At 40.2% G+C, this 22,499-nt stretch overlaps 1 protein-coding gene across 1 annotated transcript; it reads left to right on the top strand.

The window, feature by feature from the left end:
* The first annotated feature begins 746 nt into the window (after positions 1-746).
* On the top strand, positions 747-21,416 carry LOC144535993 (zinc metalloproteinase-disintegrin-like 2d). The gene is made up of 23 exons (XM_078278855.1): positions 747-858; positions 1,660-1,766; positions 3,586-3,659; positions 4,144-4,219; positions 4,832-4,908; positions 5,760-5,964; positions 6,057-6,122; positions 7,792-7,854; positions 7,967-8,136; positions 8,223-8,304; positions 8,428-8,570; positions 9,945-10,131; positions 10,530-10,619; positions 12,221-12,419; positions 13,710-13,812; positions 14,073-14,238; positions 14,329-14,409; positions 14,797-14,881; positions 15,636-15,756; positions 15,866-16,010; positions 16,173-16,220; positions 17,259-17,309; positions 17,635-21,416. Exons 1-23 carry the CDS (start codon positions 762-764, stop codon positions 17,728-17,730), a joined length of 2,532 nt encoding a protein of 843 aa, XP_078134981.1. The 5' UTR covers positions 747-761; the 3' UTR covers positions 17,731-21,416.
* The last annotated feature ends 1,083 nt before the right edge of the window (positions 21,417-22,499 follow it).

Here is a 22,499-nt window from a genome sequence, read left to right as displayed (position 1 = left end):
ATTATTAAGAATTTGTACTCCCCTAACACATCCCCCCTTCAGAATTCTTCGTTTGCCTTGTAGTTCATCAGATAAGAGCTAACGTTAGCTACCTAAGTTCAAGTTCAAGTAACTTTATTGTCCCCCAATGGGACAATGTTGTGCAGCAGATAGTATAGTACAAATCACACACACAGTACAGAGATTGTCTACCTTGCAGGCATAGTTAAAAACAATAATAAAAAAAACAAAACAGTAAACAGTCAAATAGTAAGTCAATAAGTTATCTATGATTCTTTATAGAATTATAGATAAGAATGGCTGCAGGTACAAAAGCGTGTTTATATCTTGGTTCTGAGTTTTGGGAGTTTAAAGCGTGATCCAGATGGCAACATCTGAAATTCAGCCTGTAAGGGATGAGAACTATCTGACAGGATAGGTTCAACCCTTCTTAGCATCTGCTTCTGATAAAGCTCCTCCAGGCCTTTCTGCTTAATAGAACCTGTGATACAGCTGCTCACCTTAATTCATCTGGAAAGGGAGTTTTTGTTTTACAGTAATGGACCCGTACCAGCAGATTAATGAGAAAGGTGACAACTGACTCAACAAAGTTATAGAAAAGGGTCGGGGTCCTTTCCACATAAGTTAACGTATCAGTACAGTTATTTTATTTTGAAATTTATTTTACCGGAAGTCGGTTTTGCGTGTTTCTTCCGTCTTCTAGCTCGGTTTTATTCCCATATGTGAGGTGGCGATAAGAACTAACCGGAGGCGGAGCTTCCATGGAGCAACCGATGATTTACGGTAAGATGAGCGGCAGTGACCGAGCAGAGCGCACTATCATGGGAGCGAACATGGTCTCGCTGTGGCTGACATGGGGTGAGATTACTCTTTAAATAAAATACTTTTACTATGAGAAAATTGTTGTCCGACATTTTCCAAGTTGACTACAACAACTTGCTTATAATAGCCCAAGTAGAAGAGTTGAAAGATGTTTGACAGGAAAGGTTGGATAAGAAGCGCTTCATGTGCTGTCCGCTTATTATAATGGCACGAATTGTTTGTGAATAATCTACATGAAAAGTACTTTTTGTTGCTTTGTCAATGTTTTTTTTTTTTTTCTCAAAAAGAGGAAATATAATCGTGTCGATGGCTTCCTTGAAGTCTGTCAAACAGATTAAAATGCTAAAGTTAATTAAGATAGTTCGTGTAAATGTGAAAGACAGTAATTTGTTGTGTACAGTTTGTAGCGGGTTGAAGGTAGTTTAATGTTTGACATTAGTCAAAAGTCATTTTGTTTATTTTTTTGTGAATACTTCTCTACAATAAATTACTCCTGTTTTCCATTTAGTTTGACTTTTCACCTAAAGTGAAGTACTACAGTAATCAGAATGGAAAAAAAATTATTTGATTTAATTTTTGTGAATATTTTTCAAAAAATACGAAATAACCTTTACGACGGTCCCTTACTACACCTATAGTGACGAGCGCGTTGGACATTTATTCAGTTCTTTGCGCTTTGAGATCATCCAAACTGTCAAACATCTGTCCTAATAAGCTCTCCAACATACCCTCTAAAAGTGGGAGGAATCGAATCACTGGCACGGAGCTGTTGAAGGTAACATCCGCAAAAAACGGACGAATGTCAAACATTAATAAACTACCTTCACCCCGCTACAGTTTGTCTCGTGCAGACCTCTGGAATGTTGTCTCACGTGGAGAGATATGAGGTGGTCCGACCTCAGAGACTTGAGGGGAGACAGAAGAGGAGCCTGCGGGACAACCAGGTGAGTAAATGAAGAAATCCTCACCAGACTCACCCATCTTTAATCTTATAGAATATGATCAGTAGTGGAAGAAGTATTCACCATCTTACTTTAGTGCAGGTACAGAAGAGTTAACAGCAAAATGTCCTTAAAGACAATTCCTGTCAGTGTCATTATTATCGTTGTCATTATATATTTTTACGGATTAATTACTGTGATTTACAGTAAAATCCTGCATGATTTTACTGTCGAGCTGTAGCTGGTCATTTTTTATTACTATGTTATGCTGTTGGGTAGTTGAATCTAAAACAGTGCGTCATATTTTATAACCTTATCGTATATTTTATATGTTAAAACAACCACTAGGGCTGCAACTAACGATTCATTTTTTTATTGGTGAATAATCTGTTGATTATTTTCTCGTTTAACCTCCCTCTGCCTGGAACAAGTTACAGAAATCCATGAAACTTACTGAGCTGGTCTCATTGGTCGCTTTTAAGAGGATGATGATTGACTTGGAGGCAGCTACATCTGGCTGCAGCCAGTTGTTTTATGTTTTTTGGTGTTTTTGCGTATTTTGTGTTTGTATGTACTGTATGTGTGGTTGTACTGCTGCCTGTCTTGGCCAGGACACTCTTGAAAAAGAGATTTTTAATCTCAATGAGTCTCTTCCTGTTAAATAAAGGTAAAATAAAAAAGTTGTTTGGGCTCTAAAATGTCAGAAAAAGGTGAAATGTGGATCAGTGTTTCCCAAAAGTCCAGGATGACGTCCTCAAATGTCTTGTTTGGTCCACAACTCAAAGATATTCAGTTTACTGTCACAGAGGAGAGAAGAAACTAGAACAATATTCACATTTAACAAGCTGGAACCAGATCATTTGAATCCTTTTTTTTTTTTTTTAAACAGATTAATCGATTATTAAAATAGTTGGCGATTTATAGTTGACAACTAATCAGTTATTCTTTGCAGTTAAAAAAAACCCTGAATATTCAAAGTTGTCAAATAAATCTTGTGCAGTAAAAAAGTACAACATTTCCCACTGAAATGTGATAGAGTAAGTACAGAGTAAATGTACTTGGTTACTTTACACCACTGTGTTAGAAATTAAACTTCCCAACAGTAGAGTAACTAAAATTAGTTTCCTCTTGACCTGCTAGAACATTAAAATGTGCATCATTACCATAGACTGTTAATATTAATGGACAACATCCGGTTCAGAAGTGCTGCAAATGCGGAAGTCCCTTAAACCTGCATTCTATCTGAATTCCAGCAGGGGGCGACACGTGTGGTTGCAAAAGGAGGTCTGTTTCTGTAGAAGTCTATGAGAAAGTGACCCACTTCTCACTTGATTTATTACCTCAGTAAACATTTTCATAATGAGTTTATGGTCTCAATCGCTAGTTTTAAGTCTTCTGCAACACAGAATGATGTTCATTTTTTGATTTATGGTTGCGTTGATTTTAAAATCGGCGATAAAGCAGGGGGTGTTTTAGGGCGTGGCTATGATGTGATTGCCAGTGAAAGTGTGTAACGTAACGTAGAGTGTAAGCAGCTCCTCCCTCACTCCTCCCTCTCGTCTAAAATCGTCACACCCGCAACCAGGATGGCTGCACCCGTAACGGCAACTTTTACTTCTGATACTTTAAGTAACTTTAGCTGATAATACTTCTGTACTTTAACTTAAACTTGAATGTAGGACTTTTACCTGTAGCTGAGTATTTGTATTACTGCAGTAAGTAAAGGATGTGAGTTCTTCTTCCAGTCCTGCAGATTGGTCTGACTGTTGAAACTTTCAGTAATCAATTGTTGTCGTGTGACTGACGGACGATTGTTCAACAGCTTTATCCTGATACGGTCCAGTACGAGTTGGCCATTGAAGGGAGGAACCACACGATTCATCTGGAAAAAAACAGGTAAACATTGTTTTTTAATAGAAAATCCTTGTTTTTAATTCTTATATAGAATGTATTTTAAAAGCTTTAGTGCGTAACTTTTTGATATTAATGAACGTCCGTTACATTCAAGCCGTTGCCAAATGAGTTGCTACAAAGCTAATGAAGACTATCAGCTCCACACAGCTCTCTCTGGATTTCTCAGTATGACTATGTTCAGAAGATTGTGGCGTCCGGTGACTTCCCCGCGCAGAAACTAGAGTGAAGATAATGACTCCATCGAATCCATAATGAGAGTCCATCATGTTTTTTTTAATCCTCCGTGTCCTCCCTGGGGGGGGTGGGGGGGGGGAGGTGATCACGGAAGGCTTGTATCATGTGGACATGCCGACAGTGTTGTTGTCATTACTTAGAATTCCTCATGGGGGAGACAGAAACTACGCACTACAGCTTTAATATTTAAACATACATATATAAATAACTTCTTTCCACCTGTATTTTAAAGGAATCTCATTGGGAGAGGCTACACTGAAACACACTATTCAGAAGATGGAAAACGGGTGACGGCTTCACCAAATGAAGTGAGTTTTTACTTTAATTTACCCGTGAAGCATTAAATAAGGACAAATTCAAAAGGTGTTGGTGTAGAAAGATGACATTTTTATATTTGTTGAAAGTGATGGTTTATAATTGGGGGAAATTAGGTGTTATTTCTCTATTTTAGGACATTTCATATACAAAAAAATGCATCGATTGATTCAAAATAGAATCAAGAGATTAATAGATTATGAAAATGATTGTTAGTTGCTACCCTAATGTACATTATGTAAACTTATCAAATGTAAGAAAAAAAATCTAAAAATTATAATTATACAACCTTCATGTTCATAATCCTTACCTGCAAAGAAATTATAATTTAATATGTCAGACATTATAACAAATACTTGGAGGTTATACAAAAATAAATGCTACTTTTGTATCTGAAAACTTGTGTATTTCACCTTAAAAGTTATATAATGTGAAACTTCTCATTTCAGCTCATCAGTGTGGAGTTTAAGTGAACCCAACATGATAAATATCTGAGATTCTTAACCTGTGATTCATAACATCATGGACGTTATACAAACAAAGAAAGCCTTTGTGAGTAATTGAACACGCTGATAACTTTAATCTGATGATGTATTTCCGTCCAGGAGCACTGCTACTATCACGGCCATGTTGAAGGCATGAAGGACTCTTCAGTCAGCGTTGGGATTTGTTCAGGCATTAGGTAAGAAAATCGGGATGCTTCAAACTTCCTGTTTGTAATTTGCAGATTACATTATTTTCAGTAAAAGTTTCTCAGATCCTTGAGAAATGTGTTGCTTCATGATATTTAGTAATCAGTTAGTTTTTCAAGGTCTTTTTGAAGATTGCAGCTTTTTATACAATTATATTTGGGACATCTTATCCTATTACTGCACTGTATCTGCACGTTAACTTTTATTTCTAGTCTTTTTATTGTGTTTTTAAATCTGATGCATCTCTTTGCCCTACTTAAACCACTTTAAATTGCCTCTGTTTGGTAAGTGTTATACAAATTAAAGCTTTAGTGCGTAACATTTTGAAATTAATGAGAGTCCGTTACATTCAAGCCATTGACAAATGAGTTGCTACAAAGCTAATTGAGACTATCAGCTCCACACAACTCTCTCTGGATTTCTCAGTATGACTATGATCAGAAGATTGTGGTGTCCGGTGACTTTCGCGTGCAGAAACTTGAGTGAAGATAATTACCTCTTCTGAAGAGTCCATCATGTTTTTTTTAATCCTCCGTTTCCTCCTTGGCTACCAGCAACTGTGTGGAGGTACACAAGGCTTGTATCATGTGGACGCGCAGACAGTGTTGTTGTCATTACTTAGAATTCCTCATAGGGGAGACAGAAACTACGCACTATAGTTTTAAGTTGCCTAGTAGAAAGATTTTATAATTTTGAACCATTTTTTTTGAAGACATTTATACAGCAGAGATTAATTGATCCTTTGCACTTATTCTGTATAGTGGACTAAACAATTTTCATTTGTATGTCAGAACACATTTATGCTGTTTACAGATTAAGTGTTTGTTTTCTGTGTTTGCAGTGGCTTTGTGAGAGCCCGGCAGCAGGTTTACCTGATAGAGCCTCTGGGACAGTCTGAGGACGGTGACCACGCAGTTTACAGACGGGAGCACCTGAAGATCAGCGGCAGCGCCGGCTGTGGCTCCTCGTCCAACACCACCCCGCTGTACGACCAGGACCAGGCCCAGGGCCCTCGGCTCTCTGGTCTCTTCAGGTCCAGATCATGGGTAGGTAACATGGTTTTGTGATAAACCATTTAAACATGTATGGTTTATCTATTTAAATAAGCATATTAATTTCTTTTTTCTTTTTTCTTAAGAAAACTAAACCCATCACAGGTCCACAGAGATTTCTCGAGCTGTTTGTGGTGGTGGACAGTACTGAGGTAAATATCTCATTTTTATTCCTTTACAACTATTATATCCATCACTAAATGAATCTGGTCTGGTGCCCGGGCCTTGACCCATGGGGTTGGGCCCAGCTGGCCCACAACCTGCAGGGGTAGGCGTCAGGGTCAGGTGGTTGGCAGGTAAAGGCGGGGACCTAGGCGTGCTGACCCATAGCATCAAAGTGGCTCTAGGGACGTGGAACATCAAATGTCTGGTGGGGAAGGGGCCAGAGTTAGTGTGGGAGATGGAGCAGTATCAACTTGATATAACTATCTATCTATCTAACTGGTCTCACCTCTACACATGACACTAGGTCTGGAACCAAAATCCTGAAGAGCAGCTGGACTCTTGGACTTTCCAGAGTTGCCGAGTACGAGAGGGTTGCCTCTATGTGACCACGAGTTTCTGAGAGGAAGGCTCTGTCTGTTGTCCGAACAGCAGTTTAGAGTATCCAACCTCCTTGGAGTCTCTGAGTGTTCCCTGGTCCTGGAAAGGAAACCACTTAGGGACTCTGTAGTTCTGCTGGGTGGCTTCAACGCTCATACGATGGAGAAAACCTGTAGGAGGGTGTTCAAAAGAATGGGAAAGAATGTATCAAGGATACAAGGGGGCAAAATGAGTTTTCTCCATTGGGTGACTCTGGGCTCAACCGTAGACTCAAGCGTTCAGTATACTCGCCTCGGTGACTCGAGTCTGTTCGGTGTGTCCCGTGCCGTCGTCCGTTCAAGGAGCCGTTGGCCTTCATTTGGGCCGACCCGACATGTTCAGTCTGGACAGGGCAGTCGGGACTCACCCGGAAATGGCGAGCGGATGAGCCGCTCAAAATCTGACGAAAATCTTTTAAACTTTGTCGATCTGAAATGAAGACAGATTCAGAAACTGCACGGCCTATTTCTCGCTTAAAATGTTTTCAGAAACACGTTTCGGTGAACTATTTTAGTACAATATGAGATCGTATTCTGAACAAGTCGCCATGACAGTCTGGCTGTGAATTTCCGGAGAAAAAAGACCCACGTGACGCGTTCGTCCAATCAGCTGCCGGTTTTCATTTTCTGGGAAATAATCAGACTGTTAATGGAAACAATACAGAGCGTACACTCAAGTCGGCGTCGCCTCAGTTTGTGCAGAGGCACTTTTTGGACCTCGGGGACCCGACTGATCAGTCCGACTGCCTTTTCTGCCGACGGTCGGCCCGTCTGGTTGGTGTGTCAGGGCCTTAAGTTTACAAAAGAGACTTGCAGTCACTCAGAGAGTCCTGGCATCCGGTTGCCCTCGAACTCGTCCATGCTTCCTGTTTCCGCTTTGTCGTGCACTTTAAATCCTGGCGCGCCAGCGAGATCTACGTCATTTTGACGTCACAATGTCGCGCGACATCAGAGGGCGCTTGCAATAGAGCCGATGCTGAGGTGGTTCAGGCTTCTGATCGGGATCTTCCTGGGCACCTCTTTTTGAGGGTTTTCCGGGCACGTACAACTGGTAGGAGACCCCGGGGTAGACCCAGAACACCCTGGAGAGGTTATGTATCTCATCTGGCCTGGGAATGCCTCGGGGTCCTGTAGGAGGAGCTGGAAAATGTTGCTGGAGAGAGAGACGTCTGGACTATGTATAGATAAATGGCTGGATAGATAAATTAATCTGATCATGTTTTGTCTTCTCTTCCTCCAGTATAAGCGATATGGAAGTGAGACTAAATCCCGTGTTCTCGGAGTTATAAATCACGTTGACAAGGTAATATTTGTTTTGGAAGCTGTCTGCCTGGCGTCATGCCATCAGTGATCTTAGCCGACAGCTCTGAGGGCTCGTGTTCACTCCTGAATAACGTCTCCTCCTCTGCCTGCAGCTGTATCGACCTCTGAACATTCGCATCATGCTGGTGGGCTTGGAGATTTGGAAATACAGAGACTTAATTGACGTTGACATTAATTCAGAGACTACCCTGGACAATTTTCTAATGTGGCGGCAGGCCGATCTTCTACAGAGGAAGAAGCACGACAATGCCCAGTTTGTCACGTGAGAATCAGTCTTAGATGTCTGTGCAGATGTTTAACACTAATGCTGCCAGTTTGACCTGATGTTAGACTTTGTTCTCTCAACAGCGGCAAAGATTTTAAAGACGATACAGTTGGACTGGCAAATAAGTTTGCCATGTGTACTGCAAACTCAGGTGGAGTCAATCAGGTATGAATCATCACTTCTGACTTGCATTAATCCTTTTAACAACTGGAGATGAAGAAAGTATATATGGTATTTTACGATGCATCCTGCTGAATTTAAAGCAACAGTTCTGCATTTCTCTGCCAGGATCACCATGAAAACCCAACCGGCCTCGCCTCCACCATCGCTCATGAGATGGGACATAATTTTGGCTTGTCCCACGATACTGAACGTTGTATGTGTGGTCCGTCTTACAGCAGTGGGAACTGTGTGATGGCAGACAAGCTCAGGTAAAAAAACATCCTTTGGATCTGTTTTGCTGCAGCTTTAATGCACATATATATGCACATATATTTCTTGTAAGACTCTCTTGTAAAACTTTATCATGATTTGTGTTTGCTTGTTTGGGAGAATCATATTTCAGCTAGAACATTATGAACATTCAGTTTGCACAAACATATGTTGCCAAAAGTATGTAAACACCCGCTGGCCTTGGTTTGGGCCACTTAGTTCCAATTCAGGGCTTGTGACATTTATTTATGGAATTTTCTTTAAATTTTTTTTTCCATTTTCTGACTTTTTATAGACCAAACAACTAATGGAGAACAGATTAATCGATAATTAAAATAATCGTTAGTTGCAGCCCTACAATAGTGTGCTTCCAACAACTTTGTGGCAACAGTTTGTGTCTCTTTCCTGTTTCAACATGACAATGCCTCTGTGCTCAAAGCCAGCTCCATAAGGAAATGTTTTTACCAGTTTTGTGTGAAAGAAGACAGAACTCAGACCTTAACCCCGTCCAACACCTTTTGGATGAACTGGAACACTGACTGTGAGCCAGACCTTTACCCAACATCAGTGTTGGAAATCACTAATGCTCTTTTATTATTATTTTTATTGTTTATTTGTTTGCACACATTTATAAAAAAAATAACAACAATACAACATAAATCACAACACATCTCTTTCACATAGAAAGAGAAAGTGTGTGTGCTGGTGAGGTCAGAAACCCGTGGGGGGGGGGGGGCTTAAAGCAAAACCTCACCCGTTTACTAAAACCTAAGTTACAGAACACATACATTTAAAATAAGACCTGAAATAAAGTCAATATGGCAAAATTTGAATAAGAAAAATAATTACAGAAATACTTACAGGCTTAAACTCAATCTGGTCAAAAATAACAGATAAAATGATGATAATAAAGGAAACAAAATAGCAAGACCTAAAGAAAAAAGGCAGGTGATTTGAATAATAAAAACCCAAGAAGAGTTCAAACAGCTGGTAAGTCATTTCAATAGTTGCCAGTCAGGAGTCTAGATATCAACTGAGTACAATTTTTCTTTTAGATTTCTGTTGTGTGCAGTTAGGGAGGATGAGCTACAAGTCAGGTGTCTTGTGTCTGAATGGGAGCAAATCCCTGCAGCAGGTTCAAACATCTGCTGGAAAGACTGAAACCAGAAGAGTGGAGGCTGTTATAGCAGCAGATTAATGTTCATAGTTGAATGAAATATTAAGCAATCACATATAGGTATAATGTTTGGCTGTCCACATACTTTTGGCCATTTAACGTAGGCTGTTTTAGCTCTATCTTAAATGAGAATCGCAAAATGAACAAATCTTCACTGAGTCTTTTGCAAAGCTGAAATCTCTTTGCTTCTCTTTAGGACAGGAAATCGAGCGTTCCCGGAGTTTTTCAGCAGCTGCAGTATGGAGCAGCTCGCTGAATTCATGGAACGAGCTCAGCCCAACTGCTTGTCCAAACCCAGCCCCATTAGGACCATCGCTGCAGGCCCTAGCTGCGGCAACGCCCTGCTGGACCCTGGAGAAGAGTGTGACTGTGGCACTGTGGAGGTAAAACTCTCAGCAGATGCTAATAGGACTGGTCGAAACAGATTAGTCATTTTTTTTGGACCTTGGAAAGTTTAAATATATCCTTTGGTAAAGGAAGATACCATTTAGGTTCTCTGTTTTAGTTGACTGGTGTGGTTTCCTGTATGCGAAGTTACAGCTAATAAAAGGGAAGGCAGTGGTGATTCAGGCCATTCTAAGCTGGGGTTTGGCCTCAAAAGTGAACATAGTTTTCCTGTGTGCTCACATCTTATCAGAGAGACACATTTCTTGGCAAAGAGGCTGTGTGTGTGGGAGATTTAAATCTGATCTGTTTGGCTCAACTTTTTATCACTGCAATTCCTGTTTAAAGTCTAACTGGATACACAAACTCGACAACTCAAAAAGATTTTTCTTTCTAGGAATGCACAAACCTGTGTTGTGATGCCTCAACTTGTCGCCTGACTTCAGGATCCCAGTGTGCTCACGGACAATGCTGTGACAACTGTCAGGTACTTTAGCTACCATTGATGTAGCTTTTAAAGTGGGCTTCTTATACTTTTTCAGCTATAAACTCCAGAGTAACAAAATGTCTGCTAAGTGAATTTCCACCCGATGGTCCCAAACCTCTGATCTACACCAATGCTACTAGCAGCTCTGTGAGGCTGCACAGCATTGGCTTGAGCTAAATGCTGATGTTTAGCATGCAAAATGATTACCATGTTTATAATCTTAGTTAGCATGCTGATATTTGTTAATTAGCACACAAAGTATAGCTGATGCCGATAGGAAATCATTACTTTTTTTTATATATTTGGTCATATTCCAAAGTCTTGGTGGAGCTGCTCCTGAGTTTTTCCATGACAACACCCTGCTTGTGGCTAATAACTGTGGCCATTACAATTGTAACAGGTGTGGCCAGGTTAGCTCAGTTGGTAGAGCAGGCTCACATATATAGAGGTTTACTCCTCGATGCAGCGGTTGCGGGTTCGACTCCGACCTGCGACCCTTTGCTGCATGTCATTCCCCCCTCTCTCCCCTTTCATGTCTTCATCTGTCCTGTGGAATTAAAGGCCTAAAATGCCCTAAAAAATATATATATATGCAAGTTTTATCCGAATTAGAAAGTTTTCCTTCATTGAAAGAAGGGCACTGGAGGCTTTTCTCGGAGGAAAAGATGTTTTTGCTCTTCTCCCGACTGGTTTCGGCAAGAGTTGGATATATTGTTGATCTGATTGGTTGATTTGGCCCGTCTATCACCAACATAGGTGGTGATAGACAGATGGTTTATCCAATCAGCTAACCAGTATTTTCGCCCCTTCCCAAAAGTTCTCCAACGGAAAGTTCCCAGATGGATATGCCGAGCAAATCCATCTGGCAGTCAGGTTACATCCATGGGCAAACCACACTGAAACAGCAGCAGTTCAATAATCACAGGAAACAGAGGGTATTATCCTGCTGTTTCCATGTACTGTAACTCACCACATCCTTCCTCCAATGACAGTGTCAAAGCTGGAAGAGGCAGTGCAAGTCATGCAATACAACATAAATACACAAGCTAATTATATACACTGTTTAACCAACTTCTACTTGAGCAGGCTCTTTATTAGGGTGTGGAATTACAGGGTACCTCACGATATGATGCTTTCAATACAGAAAATAGCTATTCTGCAATAATCAATATATTGCTAGATAATCCCATAATGATACATCACAATATTGGTCGAACTATGAATACGAAATGCCGTGAAAAGGCCCAATTCTCTTCAAGTTTTTCAGTCTGTAAATTAAAATCACAGAACTGTAGAGCAACTATGGATCCTCTAACTGTTGTCCGCCATCCCGTTAAAAACCTCTTTGGCTCGTTAAGTTCGGTTCAAGTTTCCCTCGTTCATGTGTTGAGCGCCAGCTCGAGGAACCATGAAGTGACGCTGGGAGCAGGGAAATCTATTCAGAGCGCCTTATTTTATTCATTAAAATATAGATATTTGGCGGCAGCGTATCGATTCTCATATAGCACCAAGAAGAACGATATAATGCAATATCAATCTTTTGTCCCCCCCTCTACTCTTTATTCTAACTAAATCTACCTGACATTTGCTTTAACCCACAGTTCAAACAGGCTGGAAGTGTGTGCAGAAAGTCGGCCGGTGACTGTGACCTGTCTGAATACTGCACCGGAGCGTCAGAGGATTGTCCTGAAGATAGTTTTGAGATGAACGGCAAGCCCTGCTATGAAGAGGCACAGGGCTACTGCTACAATGGACAATGCCCCACACATCAGCAGCACTGCTGGAGGCTGTTTGGACCAGGTACACTCAACACACTGCTGTCACAGGGGTCATTCAAGCAAAAACAGGGGTTTCAGTGTTCTCCTTTTCTTTTGAATAGACAAGCTGAGCCTCAAGGAGTTTTAGTTATTAGTCTGTGTCTAGAAGTCTCAGATTGTCACATGGTTTTCTAAGAAAGATTGCTGTTGAACAGTGTGCATTTGTATTATATAAAGGCCTACAGAAAATGTAATGAATAGCACCTACAAAATAAGTGTGTATTTATGTGTGCATATTTTAATGTATTGCTATAGGCTAAAATCAATCAAAAAACTTGATTGAGATATCCGGAATCGTATATATTCTTTATAAATGTATCAGCTCAGCAAATCCAAAACTGAATGCTTGTATGGCTGCAGCACTCTATCAAATGAAATGAAGTTAATATTGTAGATATCTTGTGCAGATTTTCCCTAAAATTCTGCCAGGCACATCAGGCACCATCTCTACTAGAATTAAACAAATGATGACTTGGTATTACATATGTTTAACATAGAAAAGTCAACAAAAAGACAAAATTTGTGACTCAGGAAGTCAACGTTGACTTAGTATCTTATTATTATTATTTCTGCTTTTTCATCTAGATTTCCTTTTCCTGGCACAAAAGGGCTTCCATATGCACTCCAGCAGCCAATCTGTGGATTTGTTATTACAAAATCATGCTTGGCAGCCAAAAAAATGTTCAAACTAGGGCTGGGCGATATGGAGAAAATCAGACATCACAATATTTTTGACCAAATACCTCGATAACGATATTGCGGGGATATTGTAGGGTTGACAATTGGTGCTTTCACAAACTATTTACACAATGAGATTTACTGATAAATAATCATCAGTAATGCGGATGGATATAATGACTAAGTGGGTAAAGGCAAATAACAGAACAGCTAGAACAGTCTGATAAGTTAAGAAAATGACATCACTTTACTTTAATGCAGTCTTTAAAACCAGAAAAGCACAACACTTATGTCATATTACGATAATACGATATCCAATATCAAAGACGATATCTAGCCTCATATCACGATATCAATATATATATATATTCATATATTGCCCAGCCCTAGTTCAAACCCACAAAAACTTATTTTTTATACTATGACAATTCAATTCAGGTATAAAGAGTCAAATAGTTGACTTAATATTTCATACTTTTGACTCATCATGAGATATTTATTTTATCATCTGTAACTTTTTTTTTCTTTTCTTTCCCCTGGTCTTAATGTGCTTCCATAATTTAAGAGGTTAACTATGAATATCTTCTTTCCTCAGGGGCCAGAGTTGGACCAGATATGTGTTTTAACCTGAACAAACGTGGCGAAGAAGGCGCTAACTGTGGGAGGAACAAATTCGGCTACACCCCCTGCACTGACGCGTACGTATCGTCAACAGTTAGACTGAACTTCCTGCTGAAGGCCTGGCTCGGTTTCTATCCAAAGTTTATCACAAAATGCTCCTAAAGGAAACCTGGCACACAAAACGAACCAGTGCCAGTACTGAGAAGTAGCAGAGACTATCAGAAAACATGAACGAGAAATGTTGTATGTTTGAGGCTAGTTTTTAGGTTTGTGCAATGTCATTAATGTGTTCTTGATCAATTTGTTCTTTTTTTTTTTTTTTTTTTTTTTTTAATAGGAATCTTAAGTGCGGATCTATGTTTTGTGGAGGAGGGGGCGAGTCCATCACAGGTAAAAGAGCAGCCTACACTGTGAATAGCATCGAATGTAATCTAGCTGTGGATGACGATAAGACCAGAAACATCGACATGGTGCCAAAAGGAACCAGATGTGGACCAAATAAGGTAAGACTTCCAGTGGGGAGACACATCACCTGAAGCAGTTCCATTACTTATTGTTGGATGCTTTGCTGAAAATCAAACATTTGTGTGCAGGTTTGCCTTGACAACAGATGTGTGGATATTTCAGTTTATGGGAAAGAGGAAACTTGTGCAAAGAAATGCAACAACAATGGGGTGAGTGAGTGAATTATTTTAGGGTTTGGAATCACTTGCAGCTGTTTTCAATTTGACTCTCCTGGACCAAAGTCCAACTGCCTGTTTAAATCGTATCTTTTTAATCTGGCTTTTAATTTGGAGTAATGTTATTGCATTATTTTATAAGTGTTAATAATTGTTTTGTTTTTTTTTAACCCTGGTGTTCATTTTATTTAGATGTTTTAACATTTTATTTTTTTTATTATTTTTTTCATTGTACTTTTTAGTCTTGCTTTTTCCCTTCTCATCTGTGTTTTCATTTTGTGATTTTGTAATTTTGTTCTGTGAAGCCCTTTGGGCTGCATGCTTGCATGAAAGGTGCTATATAAATAAATCAAAGTTAAAGTTGTTGCATTTTATCTTCAGGTGTGTAATCACAAGAAAGAGTGCCACTGTAATCCCGGCTGGGCTCCACCCTACTGTGACATCCAGTATGCAGATTTACCTCAAGGTACACGACGCTTCGGGGAAATTGAGTTTTTGACAGTAAATGTATTTCTTTGGTTGCTAAATACAACCTGTTAAATCAGTTAACACCATCAGCTCTCAGTGAGCAGCACAGACGAAATCATGTCACACCTGCTCCATGAATCATTCTTCCAGTAACATGAATCATTCATTATGACACACTGATCTCAAGTGTTCCTTAAAATGTACCTCAGTTAAAAGCCTTAAAGAGTTTTTATCTCAATTCCCATTTAAGCCTGACTGCGCTGTGCATCAAAGTATGAAACAATTGAATATGGGGGAAACATTGTACAAGGAGATAACAAATGATTGTGCAACGATTCAGTCTTCACAGTAAACGGACAAAAACAAATAGAGGAAGAAAAGACACTTTGCAGGTGGAAGTTATGAAATACCTCAGCACAGAGTGTACAACACTTTCTTCACTCAAATTATGATGAAAAACGTTCATCAACAAAATAATAACATGGCAGCAATGATGTACGACTGCTAGCAACTTGGAAATGACCTCACTTTTTTCTGAGTAACAGGAACAGCTCTTTCTTGTTTTTGTGCAAAGGTTTGCTGAGGCATTGTACAGTTTTGGTCTTCTCATTGTTTGTCATATTTCTGCCACAAAGCCCCCAAAAAAAACATCACTAATTTTCTTGTTTTAACTAGATCCTTTTTCCATACAGTGTGACGTAAATAAAAGTATTAAAAGAACAGATACAACAGTGTGATTTCCCTGCCTGCAGGTCAGAGTGGGATAATAGCCGGTGTGTGTGCAGCTCTCTCCATCCTTCTGGTGATCACTACAGTGATCGCAGGGCTGATGTGTTGCAAAAAGGACAACGTGGACAACTACATGGCCAAAAGGTAGGTTGTACTAAAATTAATTCTCTCGCGTCTCCTATGCAGCTCTGTCCACGCCCGTTTCTTTGTTTCTGTCTTCCATTTCCCAGCTAAATACATTTTGTGTTCACAGGAAAGTGCATTCAGCTCCAGACAAGTTGAACCCGATGTTTCAAGACAGACCTCAGATCAGTCAGCCCACTTTCATGGAGTCAACAGCAACGCAAGCCTACGCTCCTCTGATTGTTACTGTGAGACCCAGCAGAACTGCTCCACAGGTACAGACAGCACCGATACAAAAGGAATTACTCATGGAAATAAATGTCCAGGGATCAGCCAGTTACTCATGTGTGGAAAAGTTACAGATGAACAGCTTGGAAATGTTTACTATGTCAAAACAAAGAACTGTGGTAGTTATTCACTACTTGTGTTTCTTCCAGCCACCAAAGAATCTGTCTTCAATGTCGTCTACCTCACAAACTGAACCGGTAAGCTTTAAAAAAAAAAAAAAAAAACACTACCTTGCAATGTGATCTCATGCATTATGCAAACTGAGGATCAGATTTGGCAATTTAAGTCGACTGGACGACTGCTAAAGTGAGCTAAAGTTTAAAAATACATGGAGAAAGATACGTGTATCTGCTCAAAGGATTAGGCTGGTGTTGTTAACAAATCACGAAAAGACCAAAAAGAACAATGTGTCAGTCCGTCTCTCAATACATCGTCGGGATCAAGCCTGCTGATTCCTACTCAACATACATTTTAGTTTTACACATCACAGAGATATGGTTTAATTAAAAAAAAAAAAAAAAGGCTCAATTGTTTCCTGCATTTGTGAGGGACTATTTTCAACGGCGGATTAATCCACATTTGGTGCTCTAGTGAGTATTTGTGGCAGCAGGACGGTGTGTGTGTGTGTGTGTGTGTGTGTTCTTGTTTAACTATATTCGTGGGGTCCAAAAACCGGGAATACAGTACACTTGTGGGGTTTGGACAGCTTTGTGGGGCCAAAATGCTGTACCCCACAACTCTAAAGGGCTGTTTGAGGGTTAAGACTTGGTTTTAGGATTAGGGTTAGAATGAGGTTCTGGTTAGGGTGAGGGTAAGGGTTAAGGTTAGGCATTTAGTTGTGATGGTTAAGGTTAGGGTAAGGGACTAGGGAATGCATTATGTCAATGACTGGTCCCCACAAAGATAGTGAGACGCACTGTATGTGTGTGTGTGTGTGTGTGTGTGTGTGTGTGTGTGTGTGTGTGTGTGTGTGTGTGTGTGTGTGTTACATGTCACCCAGTGCAACAGTGTGGCTCATGGCTTATGATATATCAGGCTTTGATACACACACAATACATGTTTCTAGATACATTCACTGTTGATCTTTTCATGGGATTTCATTGACAAAAAGAAAAATATAGAATATTACCAGACTTGTGCTTTAACTCTGTGTGCAGTTAACGTATCCCTGAGTATGTGTGTTTAAAGTGAAAAATCAACCGTCTCAGTGACTTTCTTCTTTTTCTTCACCACAGACAAAACCTCTACCTCCATCTAAACCTTTACCTCCTCTGAATCTAACTCCGGTGAGTCACGCCTACAGCTGCTCTCACTCTTCTCTTTGCAGATGATTAGCTTAGTTCAAGAAGACGTTCGGTAGTGAAGCAACATTTGTCGGTTCCAGCTTCTCCAATGTGAATAGTATCATTTATCAGTTTCTTGCCTGTTTCTTGTGCTGCTGTAACATGCGAGTTTCTCCTCTGGGAATCATTACAGTTTTATCTTAAAGTCGCAGCCCATTTTATTGTCATGAGTTAGACTGCTCTTCTTTTTTTTTGGGACCAAATAAAATCCAAGTAGCAACTTCACATTTATAAAATGTCTAAATATTCATCTTGTTTTGCTTTTCAGAATAAGGCAGCCAGACCAAGTCCTCCTCCTGTACCTCCAGTCAAGCCCAGCCCTCCTCTGCCTCCAGCGAAGCCACAAGTTCACAGACTCACATGAAAGTCTCATTAAAAGTTGCAGCATGTACAGTCAGGTCCATAAATATTGGGACATCGACACAATTCTAATCTTTTTGGCTCTATACACCACCACAATGGAGTTGAAATGAAACGAACAAGATGTGCTTTAACTGCAGACTTTCAGCTTTAATTTGAGGGTATTTACATCCAAATCAGGTGAACGGTGTAGGAATTACAACAGTTTGTATATGTGCCTCCCACTTTTTAAGAGACCAAAAGTAATGGGACAGATTAACAATCATAAATCAAACTTTCACTTTTTAATACTTGGTTGCAAATCCTTTGCATTCAATTACAGCCTGAAGTCTGGAACGCATAGACATCACCAGACGCTGGGTTTCATCCCTGGTGATGCTCTGCCAGGCCTCTACTGCAACTGTCTTCAGTTCCTGCTTGTTCTTGGGGCATTTTCCCTTCAGTTTTGTCTTCAGCAAGTGAAATGCATGCTCAATCGGATTCATGTCAGGTGATTGACTTGGCCATTGCATAACATTCCACTTCTTTCCCTTAAAAAACTCTTTGGTTGCTTTCGCAGTACGCTTCGGGTCATTGTCCATCTGCACTGTGAAGCGCCGTCAATGAGTTCTGAAGCATTTGGCTGAATATGAGCAGATAATATTGCCCGAAACACTTCAGAATTCATCCTGCTGCTTTTTGTCAGCAGTCACATCATCAATAAATACAAGAGAACCAGTTCCATTGGCAGCCATACATGCCCACGCCATGACACTACCACCACCATACTTCACTGATGAGGTGGTATGCTTTGGATCATGAGCAGTTCCTTTCCTTCTCCATACTCTTCTCTTGCCATCACTCTGGTACAAGTTGATCTTTGTCTCATTTGTCCATAGGATGTTGTTCCAGAAATGTGAAGGCTTTTTTAGATGTTGTTTGGCAAACTCTAATCAGGCCTTCCTGTTTTTGAGGCTCACCAATGGTTTACATCTTGTAGTGAACCCTCTGTATTCACTCTGGTGAAGTCTTCTCTGATTGTTGACTTTGACACACATACACCTACCTCCTGGAGAGTGTTCTTGATCTGGCCAACTGTTGTGAAGGGTGTTTTCTTCACCAGGGAAAGTATTCTTCGGTCATCCACCACAGTTGTTTTCCGTGGTCTTTCGGGTCTTTTGGTGTTGCTGAGCTCACCGGTGTGTTCTTTCTTTTTAAGAATGTTCCAAACAGTTGATTTGGCCACACCTAATGTTTTTGCTATCTCTCTGATGGGTTTGTTTAGATTTTTCAGCCTAATGATGGCTTGCTTTACTGATAGTGACAGCTCTTTGGATCTCATATTGAGAGTTGACAGCAACAGATTCCAAATGCAAATAGCACACTTGAAATGAACTCTGGACCTTTTATCTGCTCCTTGTAAATGGGATAATGAGGGAATAACACACACCTGGCCATGGAACAGCTGAGCAGCCAATTGTCCCATTACTTTTGGTCCCTTAAAAAGTGGGAGGCACATATACAAACTGTTGTAATTCCTACACCGTTCACCTGATTTGGATGTAAATACCCTCAAATGAAAGCTGAAAGTCTGCAGTTAAAGCACATCTTGTTCGTTTCATTTCAACTCCATTGTGGTGGTGTATAGAGCCAAAAAGATTAGAATTGTGTCGATGTCCCAATATTTATGGACCTGACTGTAGTTGAACATAAGAGAGCAATCCTTCTTGGGATCATTCATGTGAGTCACAGAGGCCAAAGAGTTTGGAAAAGTTTCCTCTTTGTCTTAAAGATGGTGCGATGTGACCCCAGCTTCACCGACTGAGAATGTCTTTGATGAACAACAGCTTCACAGCTGCTGTGGAAAAGTGATTTTGGGGGAAAACTCTCCATTAATGTAACTGCTGTTGCAGTTGTTGCGTGTTTGTAAAAAGTGCTTTCTGCTCACTTGCTTTAACATTAAGTTGTCTCATTACAGTGTGAGCAAAATGGTGCTCACATGAAAATGTACTTTTCAAATATTTATTTAATGTCTGTGCAAGGGACGGTATGAAAATTATTAGAGTGAAGGAGGGTCAAAAAGGGGGGAGGGTAGTATTTATTGTTTCTTTTGGGTGAAGGGAGGGTAGTATTTATTGTTTCTTTTGGGTGAAGGGAGGGTAGTCGCATGTTTTTGGAAGAGCAGGGGAGGGTGTTTTGTGGCTGGGACGTTTGCCGTAATTACTTGTGTGAAGTTTGGTGTTTTTAGCTTGGTTTTTGGTCTCCACCACCTCCTGAGAAAAATCTCTCTCTTTAGATGCTAAATTCTCCTCTATGTCCATCAGCTAGTCTCTAACTGTGTCTGTTTGCTGCTGAGCAGGTAGACTACAGTGGCTTTTTCCATCTTTTTCTCTGAAAACGACGCTATGAAAGTGGTGAGCAGGAGGCATTTAATTTTTAGCAAAATTACCGAAATGCCATCCACTAGTAGCAGAGAGAGTGCAGGGGCAGATAGGTTGTTGTTAAGTTTTAAGTAAGTCTTGTCTGGCTGACTCATTCATCCTTTATCCGAGTCTGAGACCCGCCCTTCCGTCAGTTTCTTCCCACATCTATAATCTCTAAACTATAGACCTTTTTGTAAACAGCGATGGTGTCTTTTGTGGGTGAAGCTTAACTGCTGGCAGAAAGTGACAGTTGTTTGGATGAAACCACAGCCACTGAAGCCTCAACGCTGCGTTAAAATAACTTGCGGTTTATCAGACCAAAATTAAGACAAGAAGTAGTAGAGTTGGCCCATTTTTGTCATTTCATTTAGCAAATTCAAAGGTCTGCATCGGAAGAACTCTCCGCTGCTCCGCGGGGTAGTAAGACAGAGGGGGGAAACAGTGAATTAAGGATTTAATTCAACCAAACTAGAGTTGGGAATTTTTGGAAACAGTGGAAAGATGTTTCAGTGAGTTTAATTTGATTTTGAATGGAGTGTGTTTTTTGGAAGAGTTAAGGTAATTAATCTAGTCTTTGTTACGCGAAGGAGAGAAACTTGAATTCAGAACATGGTTGTGTTTTTCTGTTTATTAGGGACAATATGTGTTAATATTTAGTTTATTATTTTATTTAGTTTATTTATTAGACAAAAAACTAAACAAAAATCTAAGAGAGCTAGTGAAACGAAGCAAACTCAACGCTGAAACACATCACCGGGCTGACGGAGAAGGAAGCCGTTGAAAAGCTGCATAAAGCTGCTCTCCCCACCCTAATCATTTTTCATACCATCCCTTAACTGTTCAAAGCCAGTCTGTGTCTTCTACAAGGTTTTATTTTGTGTCGCTCTGCACTGTACTTGAAAACTTATGAATGGTACACACAGTATTCAGACGACCTGTATGAGTTACTGTGGTTCATGCTTTGTTTGTTTCCAGTCCCGAGGCTGTGTGTGACAGAGCCTCAAGAAACAAGTAGTTTTTTTTACTGCACTTTTATGTTTTTTTTGTAGTGAATTAGTAGCATAATCCTAGCATAACGTTTTAAAATCCAAAATATCAGTTAGCGCGATCACAATAGTCCTTTTTAAACCTGAATGAATTCCCATAAGAATAAGAGGGCCTTTTGTTTTAACAAATAAAGTGCACTTTATGATCATGTTGCATCAGCAGATGTATCGCCTGTGTTTTCCCTCAGAGGTTTATTATTATTTTGTGAATTGCATAATGATTAAAAATGTTTCTCAATGAAGTACTTCTCTGTGCTGTTTTTGTGTCCTCTTGTGGAACATTTTTATTAACCTATACTGAGGAGTCTTCTATTGTTCTTCCCAGCAAACACGTCAGTTAACAGTTCATTCATATTTGTCTCTCATGAGCAGCTGAAGGAAATGGGTCTGAGAAGCAGCAGTGAGTCAGCTGTGCTCCCATCATCTGCTTTTCCTGCTCAGGCTTCTTAAATAGTCGGACGCGAAGGCTGATGGGTTTGTAGTAATTTCGCAATAAGAGCCTGACATTATCAGACATTCATGTTCCCCAGAGGACGAATCGTTATAACTTATGGGATTCCTTGACTTTTCATCTAGCGCCATCATCAGGACAAAATGTAATGTGTCCAATTCTTTGGTTTATGATCAAATCTACAGAACTAATGACATTCCCATCAGCCTCATTTAGCCGACGCACTCACAGAGTGATGGCAGACTCTTAAGTCAAAATGATTCCGTATCTGTGAGTACACAACGGTCTGCGTGACGTAAACTTTGTCATCAGAGGGTGTAGGCGCAGGCTCTCTGTGCAGACGTCCCCATACCTCTAATTTGTTGTGACCGCGCGGACTTGTCCATGCGGAAACTACACTACATGTGGAAGCTAACAATCTAATGTGTGGAACGCATCCTCCAGAAAACAGAACTACCACGTACCCTCTGTGGCATAACCAAGGCTTTAGTTTTGTTCAAATGTATAATGTCTCAGTTAATATATTGGTATCAACTCCACATGTTTTTAGCAACTTTCAGCTCATTATTTTACCGTTTTCATTCACCCTCACAGCTCTCATTAACTTACAGCAACAACAGCATGGCCGAATAAAAAACTAACACCAGTCGCCCAATATATTGTTAGCAGACTCTAACTTCATTCCAGTCTCAGTCAAGCTCTATCAGACGTGATTTATTCGACATACATAATAGAGGCTGAGTAGCAGAGCAGCTAAGTGACCAAATCTTACAAACACTTCTTGACAAACCACAAAGAAACTGAATGTTACATTGATGAGAACTTTCTCTGACCATACAGGGGGGTTGACGCTACATACGTGCTCTCTTCTGGT

Source organism: Sander vitreus, chromosome 21, assembly GCF_031162955.1.
Source record: "Sander vitreus isolate 19-12246 chromosome 21, sanVit1, whole genome shotgun sequence".
Classification (NCBI taxonomy): domain Eukaryota; kingdom Metazoa; phylum Chordata; class Actinopteri; order Perciformes; family Percidae; genus Sander; species Sander vitreus.
The sequence above is the reverse complement of the archived record's forward strand: the minus strand, read 5'-3'. Positions and strand labels throughout refer to the sequence as shown.